The 12,902-nt window shown below is 37.9% G+C and overlaps 1 protein-coding gene across 22 annotated transcripts in view; it reads left to right on the top strand.

Annotated features, from left to right (window-relative positions):
* The window catches only part of P2RY10 (P2Y receptor family member 10), a 40,511-nt gene that overhangs the window by 19,496 nt on the left and 8,113 nt on the right, over positions 1-12,902 (top strand). For 3 of the 22 annotated variants that reach the window (XM_063660084.1, XM_054472702.1, XM_054472698.1), the window contains exons 2-9: positions 501-552; positions 660-779; positions 1,522-1,975; positions 2,106-2,276; positions 4,303-4,351; positions 6,216-6,424; positions 8,664-8,806; positions 11,605-11,854. Coding sequence is in view for 16 of the 22 variants with exons in the window: in XM_054472698.1 (XP_054328673.1) it covers positions 11,832-11,854 (23 nt within the window). In the remaining 6 variants the exon portion in view is untranslated. The other 19 variants (XR_008497184.1, XM_054472688.1, XM_054472691.1 and 16 more) reach the window with 19 other exon arrangements.

Below are 12,902 nucleotides of genomic sequence, written 5' to 3' on the forward strand. Positions count from 1 at the left end.
GATGACTGTTAGGTTATCAGCTTGCTTTGTTTCTCCACAGATTTGTTCATTATAATTATATTAGTTTGTTTTCATGCTGCTGATAAAGACATACCTGAGACTGGGAAGAAAAAGAGGTTTAATTGGACTTAACAGTCCCATATGGCTGGGGAGGCCTCAGAATCATGGTGGGAGGCAAAAGTCACTTCTTACATGGCGGTGGCAAGAGAAAATGAGAAAGATGCAAAAGCAGAAACCCCTTATAAAACCATCAGATTTCATGAGACTTATTAACTACCAGGAGAACAGTATAGAGGAAACTGCCCCCATGATTCCAATGATCTGCCATCAAGTCCCTCCCACAACACGTGGGAATTATGGGAGTACAATTCAAGATGAGATTTGGGAAGGGATACAGAACCAAACCATATCAATAATTAACACTCAAAATTTACCTGAGTTAAAATTTTTCATTTGAATTGGGACACTGACTTCTGGTTTTATTTTTCTTCCCTTTTTAGTGTCAGTGACAGAAGAGGCTGCTTGCGTGCAAGACAGAAATGAAGTAAACTGGTAGGCTTCCTTCTCGCAATGTGAAGGTTTTGTCTGTGAAATAAAGTTGGGATGTGGTGATGATAGTCAATTGTAAGAAAAAGATTTCTTGTATTTCTGGATCCCAGGATTTGCCTTCAAAGCTCAACACGTCTGGAAATTTTTTGTTTGTTCAGAGAAGAATCTTACCCTAGGAAAACTGGCTCCCACTAACCATAGTGAGGAACAGAACTGCCAAATGGACTGAGGTGTGTGTTGGCCTGTCAGTGTATTCTCTTTTCAGTAGGGATGCCAATTCAGAAACCTAAATTAACAAAAGATAGGAGCTGAATAAACATTTGAAATTAAAATTAAGAAGGGGATTGAAAGGCTAAACTTGTTTCATTTGACATACATCCGCCAGGATGATGCCAGTCTTCACAAGTTATGATGACATTTCCATCAATCATCCCAAGCTCTTAGTTTCCAATACTGTCAGCTTCTCTTTCCCTTACACTCCAACAGGGGTTTGTGCTGCATTTTAAACCTCGTTTCTCAAAACTACTCTCAGACTTAGTTGACACTATAGTCCTCAAGTGTATGATCTTCCTGTATTCACATAGTTTTGAAGGCCTCATGTACATTGTACGTAAAAACCGGAATTTTAGTACACTGGAGGGAGATCCTGTAATCAATAATGTTCATTTACTTATTCATGCATTGTTTGAGCATGTGTTTGTTTATTAATTCCCATATGTATTCATTCAATAACAATTCATGAAAATGCCTTGTGCTGGACAAGTTGGGAATACAGATGTGAATCAGACATGATCTTTGCCTTCAAGCAGTGTGCAGTCTAGTAAAGGGATAATAAATACACAAAAATAATGAAACTATGTGTTAAATTGTGAGCCTTGAGATGAAGGGGTCGGGAGAGGGGCACTCCAGATGGAGGGAACATCTTAAGCAAAGGTACTTCTACTGTTTCTAATTTTGACTTGTATTCTTTAGGTTTCTTCAGCCTTTGCCCCTCAGGCTTGCACAAGCTGTAGCTTTCCTGTTACTAGGTAAACACTCTTTAGATTTGCCTGAAAATTTCATCTTACCATGGAACCTACTGGAATCGGTGAAAATCTAGATATGTCGGTTGTCAAGGAAGGAGATAGGGTGAGGAAGGCTGTTATATAGCCATTGTGTGAGTACGCATAGCCTCTGATTCCCTGCTATTTGAATTTCTCTGCACCAATGAAATAAAAAAAATAAAATTTGAGTAACGTCATTTGCTCAAGGGACTTACCTTTCTTGTGCAAATAAGGTTTCTGTGGTGAGACACCAGATAAACTCAACTTCCTCTTTCAACAACAAATGTGTCACTTATCAGCAGGATCCATGCCGCCAGAGTAAAGCTTTCTACCCTTTGCTCCCTGCAAAGAAATAAGAGTGCTTATCCCAGCTAAGCTCCAGGGTAAGTTAATGCCTAGCACCTGGGGATTGGTGGTTTCATGTGGGAAGACTGGTGTGATCATAAAGATCAGAACAGAGGTGGATGTGGGGCCAGTGTCTGTATTAAAATTGTCACTGGTTTCTCATCTCAGACATCTTACAACAGGAGCAAAGATAATTACCGTTGAGTTTGACCAGAGTCCAAAGTTAACGTTAACGCCATCAGTCCTCTTCATTATGCCAGGAGCATGGAGTCTGTGATGCAGCTAACTCTTTGATGAGGGCTCTTTATAGAGTGAGACCAGAGAAGATGGCACAAAGTGGTAAGAAGAGTATATTCAGTGAGACTCATTGGGACAACTTGACATATTCGGCCAATAAAAGTCAATTTAATTTTTTATGGTGTATAATTTATCTAGCTGCATCGTGAAGGCAGATTTTTAGGTATAAAATCCTTGCTTTGGAAAATGTAGCTTTCAGAGATACTGAGACAAATAGTAGAAAGCAGGATAATAGATTCTGGGGGCTGAAAGGGCCTGTAGAGATCCAAATCCCTCACAATACAGTCAGGGATACTGAGAGCCAGTGAAGTGAAGACACTCAGGTTCACTCAGCTTGTTAGTGGTATAGGTGGATCTAGGACCTGTGTCTTTAAACTCATGTTTGCCTTGCTCTACAGCAGTTTGCATCTCCCAGAGAATACTGTAAATTTATTTGTGACCCTGCCATTTTTTAGGTTAGGAAAGGAGAAAGTATCCCAGATGACTTCAGAGTCTGGTCAGAGTGGTTCCTTGATCCTTTGAAAGCTAATTTTGACCGAAGTTCAGCCTTACCGGATAGCAGAGCCCATGAGTGAGGCACTCATTTTTTCAGTTATTATTGCTATTACTCTGAAAACTAGCACCTCTCTCCTTCTGAGCTAAGATGACTAAATCAAAAGGAGACTTTCAGCTAAGGAGTCCCTGAAGGGAGACTGTGCCAAATCATTTAGAACCAGGATAAGGCCGGATAGAATGATACCAGATTTGGCTGTGCTTTCCAGGGGAGTAGGCTCAGTTCCAAGAATCCTGCAAGTGAGAATATTTTTATTTCAGTTGTTCAAATGGATGTGTGGAGTCATTATGATGTCTGTTAATTGCAGAAACTATCTCTTAGCAATTGCAGCACAGTAAAATTAATCACTTATGAAAGTAGGTGATATGCAGATATACTGAGGTAGAAAATGGTGTAAACTACGGTCAGAATCAGATCACACATTTGGGGCAATTGTTTTTGCGATGGTTCCTGTTGAACACAGATTCTTTGGCCAAATGCAGTTTATTTTGGGGCTCAACTGGGAAAGTTGTAGAGTTCAAGTTGTACAGACTACTCAAATCTGAAGACACCAAATAAATAAACACATTTATGGGTTGTTTTGCTTTGAAGTAAGTGAGTTGGGGTTTTAAAAGACAGGCCAGCCTGCTGGGCTTGGTGGCTCACGCTGTAATTCCAGCACTTTGGGAGGCCGAGACAGGTGGATCACCTGAGGTCAGGAGTTCGAGACCAGCCTGGTCAACATGGCGAAACCGTGTCTCTACTAAAAAATACAGAAATTAGCTGGGTGTAGTGGCAGGCGCCTGTAATCCTAGCTACTGGGCAAGCTGAGGCAGGAGAATCGCTTGAACCTGGGAGGTGGAGGTTGCAGTGAGCCAAGACTGTGCCATTGCACTCCAGCCTGGGAGACAAACCAAGACTCTGGCTCAAAAAAAAAAAAAAAAAAAAAAAGATAGATAGGCCGCCTATCTATACTATAGCTCTCTGTCACGGTTCAAGCAAAGAGAACAGAGCTGTTTATAGTAAAATGATACTTTCTAAAAGTTCTAACAATCAAGGCAATGGCTTCCCGGGGATCTATGATTTATTTTAAAAGCTTTTGGCAAAAAGGTTTATTTATTCTTCAGATCAGTATATTTTGTGGGGAAGTGTTCTCCTAGTATCAGTTCATATACATCACAGGTAGAGTGATAAAATAGATAGATCAATACATAAGGAGTCAGAAGTCTGTGTTATAGTTCAAGTTCTGCCAATGACTGGTGTGGCCTTTGGTGAGTTATTTCATTTCTGTGCATCTCAATAATCTCATCTATTATAATGGGAGAGGGCTTAGAATAGATGGTTCCTAATTTCCTTCCTAGCAATCCAATGATTTGATTTAGGCTGTTAGATACCTAAGAATAGTTGAATGTTATGGAATAGTGAATAATGGGGCCATAATAGGGAAATCTATCTAGAGAGGACATTCTGGAAATGTACTTCAGATCTCCAAGAGAATTGAGTATCCTTTCCCAATTGCCATTATATTTCTTTCAGGTAATGTTATCATGAGAGCTTCAACTTTTAGACCACAGGCAAATGCTTTGTAAGTAATTTCCCTTTTTTAAAAATGAGAAAATGCAAGAAAAAAGATAAAACTTTCTGAAATCTGATTTCCACAGTGACAATGACACTCAGTTGGCATTTCTCAATCTTTTAAAATCAAGGTTCCCTTTGAGAAACATAAACATTTCACTACAAGGTTACTGTGAACTTGCCTTCCTAGGGACCAGACCCTGGACTTGTAGAAAAATCTGCTCCATCACATTGACATTTTCCAAGTACTAAGTGCCCAACAGTTAAGAAGATTTTGTAGATCTCTACTTTCACAGTTTGTATTGCAGAAACTATAATGACATTTTTTATTTTGTTTTCCAAATATATTTGTTATAATAAGGAATATGTTTTATCAAGTATCACTTATTTTCTACCCTTTAACTTTAAAAATTACTGCTCTAGATATTCTAGTCCTCTGCTACAACTACACTTCTTAGGGGATTTTCTAAATCCAGAAATGTACAGGATCCAATCGAAGGCCCTTGGAGATGACTCTGTGTACAAATAAAGAGGAAATGAACTCACATTTATTTAATACTTATTGGGTATCAGACATGAAAATAGGTACTTTTACACACATTTTCTTTTTTTCATTTCTATTTCAATATTTTTTGAACTACAAGTGTTTTTTTCTGTTGCATGGGTAAATTATATAGCAGTAAATTCTGAGATTTTTAGTGCACCTACCACCTGAGTAGTGCACATTGTACCTAATGTGTAATATTTTTATGCCTAGCCTGTCTCACCCACCCCCTTCTGAGTCTCTAGATTCCATTATATCACTCTGTATACCTTTGCATAATCATAGCTTTTCTGTCACTTATAAGTGAGAACATCTGTTTTTTTATTTTTCACTCCTGTGTTACTTAGAATAGTGGACTCCACCTCCATCCAAGTTACTGCAAAAATCCATTATTACGATCCTTTTTATGGCTGAGGAGTATTCCATAGTGTGTATACACCACATTTACTTTATCCACTCATTAGTCAATTGGCACATAGATTCATTACAAATCTTTGCAATTGTGATTAGTAGGATTGCTGTATCAAATGGTAGATTTACTTGTAGCTCTTTAAGGAATCTCCATGCTGTTTTCTATAGAAGTTGTACTAATTTACATTTCTACCAGCATTGTAGAAGCAGTCTCTTTTATCCACATACATACCAGCATTTATTTTTTTTTTCACTTTTTAATAATAGCCGTTCTTGCAGTAAGGTGCTATTTTATTCTGGTTTTAATTTGCATTTCTCTGACAATTAGTGATGTCGAGCATTTTTTCATGTTTGTTGGCCATTTGTATATCTTCTTTTGAGGAATCTTTATTTATGTCCTTTGCCCACTCTATAATGGGATTATTTCTATTGCTGACTTGTTTGAGTTCCTCTTAGATTCTAGTTTCTAGTCCTTTGTCAGATGCATAGTCTGCAAATATTTTCTCTCATTCTGTGGGTTTATTTACTTGGATTATTATTTTCACACATATTTTTCTTTAATTTTCAAAACAAATTATGTGGCAGGAACTATTCTAATTTTACAAAAGAGGAAATTGAAGCCCGGGGATATGAAGTGAATTGTTTCAGGCCAGAGAGCCGACAATTGAGACATGATATGGTACCAGGTCTTCCAAAGAACATGATTATTTCCACCCATAAAATGCTGCCACAGCTGCAAAAATGATATCTAATTAGGCCACCTTCCTAAATGATTGAAAATCCAACACATATTCATGCATGAAAGTTCAAATTCAAACTTTAAGTTGTTGTTTTGTTAATGGTCTAATAGCTCTAATTCATTTTAAGGATAAAAATAATTTTCACTTCCTCTAACAGAAGAAAATGTCTATACTTGCAGAATGTGTCCAAATTTGTGTGTATCTGATGTCAACCAGGCTTATTTGGAGTTGATGTAGATTTATTCAGGAAACAGCAGAGTTTCCAATTCTAGCTGCTACTCTTTGGTTCTGGTTGCAAGCGGCTGAATGAAGAATACCGGGGTCATGGAGATCAGATTGGCTTGGATAATTCATGTGAAATTTAGTGGTTAAAAAATAAAAGAAAAAGGTAAGATGAGGCAAAGCAAGTTAAGTTCCCAGATGACATGTAAAAGTTATTGTCTAGAGAGTGGGAGGGGCCCCCATCAGCAACTTTTTTTCTCTGTTTAATTTTTTCTTCCCCTCCCAGGAAGACAAGCCCACAGACAGGCCTCAGAATCAATAAAATGGAGAAGTAAATTTGATAAACATGTTTACTTAGTGGTGCCAGTGACTTACTGATGAGTGGTGAAAAGACAGGGAAGATTGAGAGTGAAGATTTATGGAGTTGGTACCAGCTGCATAAGTGGTGGCAGTGTCAATGGTGATGATATTAGTTAGGAGCAGGGTTCAGAGGGGGAATTCTCATGAAATCATGCCAAATGAGAGCTAGAAGGGAGTTAAAGGTCATCTAGTTCAAATCATATTATTTTAATAATGAGGAAATGAAACTCACAGAAGGGAAAAAGCGTATCAGAGCAGCACAAAGAGTATTTAAATATTACTGAAATCCAAGTATCTTAGCTACAAAGCCAGAACACTTTTCTATATATTATACTGCTTTTGAGTCTTCTGTATCCTACAGCAAGTCCTGTCCTATTCAGATCACTCCTGTTATAAAGAAATTTTTCCATTACTTCTATCTGCAGATTGTTATAATTTGAATTCATAAGCACAACTCCATAAAGAACATTGGTTTTGATATAATCCTATCCTGACACCTGGTGGGCAGCAATTTGCCATATATGCATAGTGCATATGCATAAAACTGCTAGAACTAGAACCGAAAACAATAGCTTTTTTATCTCTGAGGAACAGTCTTATCCACAGAAATACCACTTTAAAATATGTTTCTGTCCATATAATAAGTTATTCAGCTAAAAATAATTTTAGCCTTCTGGGCTTATGAAAAGCCTTATTACAACTGAAGTCATAACTCTGACTTGCAGAAAGTCACTTACTCCTGCTGAGACTCCATTTTCTAATCTGTAAAGGAGTATAATAGTAATTAACTCAAAATTCTTACAAAGATTAGAGGTAACATGTGAATAGCACTTAGCTAGTTACTGACAGGATGTGGAAATTTCCTCACTGGGACTTAGGAAACTAATATAAATTCTGATGCCATAATAATATAAGCTCACTTTGGCTGTAACTTTGTGAAAACCACAATGTTGAGCTAGTTGGTTGGAAGAGCAGCTGCTTTTGGGTAGATGGTATTAGTATCTAGTAAGATTTTGGGCTCAGCTCCAATGAATCATATTTAAAGACCTTCCATACCTTTGTATTCTGAGAAAACATTTAGTTATTTCCACAAAATAAAGTTTTCAGTGATCAAATTCCTAATTAAGCTTAAGGGATTCCCGTTGGATTTCAAAAAGAAAGCTGGATTGCCTTCTTTAAAGCTCTTAGGTGTTCAGATTTCTTAGACTAAAACCTTATTATTCTTGCTTTGACCACATTTTCTTCAGTAGCAGAAAGCAAAAAGATTACGGTTGTTGTTTAGGAGAGTGTTTCATGGGAGAGACTTTACAAGTAAAAATGCCTAAGGCTCTGCTAATATGTGCCTATGCTCTGTAGTCTTACCTTCTCACAGTGCAGGCTATAAATTCAATAGGATTTCGAAGAAGAGGGGAGTGAGAGTAGGGTTGCCCGCTGCAAGGAAAAAATGGGAGTTGAGATGCAATATTGAGACAGAAGTAAAATATTGACCTCTGAGTTGGGCTCCAGGTAAAAAAGGAATATGATGGAGTTTTAGTCATAACTTTGTGCCATTTTTATTATCAGGAACATCTTTAGAGCCATACTTTGATTTTTGTGTTTTTTTCCATTTTTTCTTCAACTTTTATTTTAAGTTTAGGGGTACATGTGCAGGATGTGCAGGGTTGTGACATAGGTAAATGTGTGTCATGGTCGTTTGCTGCAAAGATCATCCCATCACCTAGTTATTAAGCCCAGCATCCATTAGCTATTCTTCCTGATGCTCTCTCTCACCCAACAGCCCCCAACAGACTCCAGTGTTTGTTGTTTCTCACCATGTGTCCATGTGTTCTTATCATTCAGCTCCCACTTATAAGTGAGAACATGTGGTGTTTGGTTTTCCATTCCTTCATTAGATTGCTAAGGATAATGGCTTCCAACTCCATCCATGTCCCTGCAAAGGAAATGATCTCATTCTTTTTATGGCTGTATAGTGTTTAGAGACACAATTTGTAAGTGAATCCTGTTATTTCAGAGATGGTGGCTGATTTTTCTGCTTTTCTTATTAGATTAAAACTCTATGCTGGTCATTCCCTTCAGGATTTGGCACTCACCAACATACCCTTCTTTCAAGTGAAAAGGCATCTCTTTTAATGGTCCTGACCTTTGGAATAGGAAGCATGTACCCTGGACAGAGCACTTCAAACTGGAGGTACCAAGAGTAATTACTTCTGTAAGGCTGGCATTGGAGGCACTGGGAATTCTATTCTCACCTCTTTCTGGGTAATTCAAAGCCATAGAAGTACTGACTGAAGTGAGGTTGTGGGGACATGTATGCCACCTTGAAGTGCATTAAAGAATGGATATAAAGTGAGGAAAAGAAAAAAACTGATATAAACAACTATGGAGAGAAGGGCAGGAAGGCAACAAAGAGCTAAAATAAGGTGCATAGACAAGAAAATTACTTTGGGAGTTGGAGAGACTTGATGAAAAAGCTCTAGCTGAGAGTGTAGAAAACCACGATTTTCTAGGAGTGAAAGGGAACAATCAATGAAGAGAATCCTGAGTGAGGTTAGAAGAGTGTGATAATTCATCTTGAGCAACAGGAAGGACAGCTGTGTTGGGAAGTAAGAAGAGTGCAGCTATAAATAAAATTATGCGTGTTAGGAAAGGACAATAGATGAATTTGATTTCTTCTCACCTAATAATCTCAATTTACTCTTTGAGCTGAGGGCTAAAACAAATAGTCTTCTGAGAAAAGTGGTGGATGGGGAGCAGGAGAGAGAGGAAGAAGCTTTAGCAGAATAGTAAAGGGGCTGATTAGCCACCATGGGAATAGGAGAAGATACTAAGCAGGTTCATGCAAAAAGAGGGTAGAGGAAAATAATTTTAGACTGGAGATCATTAATTTCCACTTGTGCCATTTCAAATACACACTAGTATTTTAACAGGATAATTGTGCCATTTGGACAGTAAGAAAGAAAATGTGTTGTGGACTTAAACTGCGATTAGGGCCTTGCCAGGCTGGTGCAGCAGGAGAATGGAGAACAAAGAAGTTGTGTATTCTTGTGTAAGAGTGGATAATTTGGCCAGCTATTTAATCTGGGTTAGACACAGGAGGAAATAAGATGAGGGAGGATGCTATGTGAGACTAGGAGAAATGGAAGCATTTAGATATTGAAGGTTTCTGGAAATGTATGGTGCAAGTTAGTATAGTGCAATTTGTAGTGAAGCTCAGTCATTATGTTAGAGAAAGAAAACCATTTCAAGAGTTAGGAATTGATGAGGGTTGGCAGATAGTACAAAATTGAAAAATACTGGAATAAGAAATAGGTTAATGGATTCAGATTATCAGCAGAAGTGAATGCTGTTAGTTGCTGCATATGAAGTTGCTTTGGAAAAGTGCAAAACTGCGATACCTTTTTTATAACATTTCATATTTTATAAATGAAATCATCTTTGACCCCTCAAGCAGTCTTCAAAATTGCTCAATTCCATATCTGACTTTTATTTTAAATTCTAATCTAATAGGGTGACCAACTATTCCCTTTGCTTTGGACTGTCACAGGTTTAGCACTGAAAATACTATGTCCCAAAAAACCCTCAGTCACAGGCAAACCTCAACTGTTGGTCTTCCTACATACTCCCAAAGTGATTTGGATTCCCTGTGTCCCATTTCTTCAATTCATCTTCCACACGGTTGCCAGCGTGACCTTTCTATTTTTTATTTATTCATTTTTAAAGTATTATTTATTTTTGAGACAGGGTCTTGCTCTGTTACCCAGGCTGGAGTGTAGTGGTGCAATCTCAACTCACTGCAACATCTGCCTCCCCGGCTCAAGCGATCCTCCCACCTCAGCCTCCTGAGTGGCTGGGACCACATAGGCACGCCACCACACCCAGCTAATTTTTATATTTTTTTGTAGAGATGAGGTTTCGCCAAGTTACTGAGGCTGGTCTCAAACTCCTGAGCTCAAGCGATCCACCCACCTGGGCATCCCAATGTGCTGGGTTTACAGGTGTGAGCCACTGCACCTGGCCAGCAGCCTGATCTTTCTAAAACACAAGTATGGTGATATCGCATCTCTTCACAGAATCCTTTGATGATTCGTCATGAAGTGCATTAAAAATCTTTCATGACCTGGTCCCATCTACCTTTATAGTCTCTTTTCCCTTTCACTCCCTTCCTTCAATCATACCTCCCATTTCACCCTCCCCACCATGTTATCCTATTCACTAGGTGGAATAGAATTATTATTTTTCCTTTCGATATATCATTCATTTTTATACTTTGGGACCTTTGGATGTTATTTATCCATCCCTGGAAACCTTTCCCATCTTTTCTTCTCCAAAATCCTGCCCATTCCCAAAACTGCTTATTAAAAAATTGACTTCCAATCTTTCTGTTCTATGCAGGCTTTATTTCTGCTTCCCCAGAAATGTCTTTGTTACCTCTTTCATGAAATGTTTCTGAAATCCATTATGGTTAGTTACTTATGACTATCCCAAGTGACTGTAAACTTATTGAAGGCAACAACCATGGATTATTTTTCTCTGGAATTTCCCATTCCACTCCATCCTCCTTTGTAATTAGCATATAGGACACCCACATAGCAGAATGTCTACTTGGATGAAATCACAAACTGTTAAGATTCAGATGAATTATACTAATAATAACCAGTAAAAACGGTCATGCTTTAGGAGAATTTTTGAAGAGATCAACTTGACCTCAGCTTTGAAAGTTTGCTAGGATTTAAAGAGAACAATGGATAATTCAGACAAAGTGAGGTTAATTTTAAGTTTATCTCTTCCCCAGCCACCCTCTTTATTTTTCTCTCAGCGGCAGAAAACGGGGACAGGGGTGGAGAGAAAAATAAAGATGGTGGTGAGGTAAGAGATAAAGTAAAAATTTACCTCACATTTCCTGAATTATCCATTGTTCTATTTAAATCCTATATGTTATCTTTAGCAGCTAAAATAGTACTGGTATCTCTCCTAATTAATTTACAGGAATGATGCTGTGCCAACATGAGGGATTCTCATCACCTGTGCCATTCACTTCAATTGTTGTTATTCACTGATTGTGATGTTAGAGATTTTTAAATGTTACCCCTATGGGGGCCATAGGCTCCTGGCCCTCTCAAGGTTTGCTACAAAATCACTCGCATGAGGCAGATTGATTAATATGAGATAAAGAATACAAATTTATTTAAAGTATATACACAGGAGCCTGCAGAATGAAGACTCAATTTCCCAATAGGTAAGAAAAGCTTATATACCATCTTGAAATTACAGAATAAATGTGAACTCAGAGTATGTTCAAAAACAGTTTTTGGTGGCAAGATAAGTTATTGGAGGAACGAAGTAAGAGGCTTGGTAACAGAGTTGGCCTTGTTATAGATGAAACCTCTGTCAGAGAGAACAGATGGTAAATGTTTCTTTTCCAACTTTTAAAGATGTCAGGCTCAATCTCTCTTGGATCTGAGAAAAGCATAGAATGGGGAAGCATGGCTACATTAATGGAGATTCTTTGCAAATGCAAAATTTCCCCACCTCAGTCTGTGAACCCTGAGGCAATCATTTCAAAATATTTTAAAGAAATATATTTTAGGGTAAAATATTGTTATTTCCTTCACCTTTAAAAGACAGGAAGTTTCTCAGGGACACAGATCATTGTGGATGATTTTATATTCTCCGTAGAACCTAGCAAATAGCTCGTAGGATGGGGCTTATTGAATATATGCTGATTGAGTGTGGGCTTTAAAGCAGCCGAAGTCCTCAAAAAGCCATGGAAAAGTAAATAGTTATTTCCCTTTATGCTTTCTTTTCAAATGTAGAGGGCTTTAGTGATTATAGACGCAGCCTCCTCACTCCCATTTCAGGTCCCATGTGTAGGTGGATAACAAGTCATTTTCTGATTTCCTTCACAGAATGACAACCAACAAAAATAAAAGGTTGAGATAACTTTGAAAGCAAATCATGAAACTGTCCTTTTCCTGAGGTCCAGATAGTAGTATTGATGGTACCCTGAGGCCTTGGACTGTGCTAGTTTCTACCCATAGGATATGTCTGACCACCTGTGATTTCTTTTTTTTTTTTTTTTTCTGCATCCAGCTTAACACTGCCATGTTGGAGTTGAGTGCTTTGTTTTCTTTTTTTTTTTTTTTTTCAATTCTTTTTTTTTTTCTTTTTATTATTATTATTATTATTATTATTATTATTATTATACTTTAGGCTCTATGGTACATGTGCGCAACGTGCAGGTAAGTTACATATGTATACATGTGCCATGCTGGTGCGCTGCACCC

This window comes from Pongo pygmaeus, chromosome X (assembly GCF_028885625.2).
Source record: "Pongo pygmaeus isolate AG05252 chromosome X, NHGRI_mPonPyg2-v2.0_pri, whole genome shotgun sequence".
NCBI lineage: Eukaryota > Metazoa > Chordata > Mammalia > Primates > Hominidae > Pongo > Pongo pygmaeus.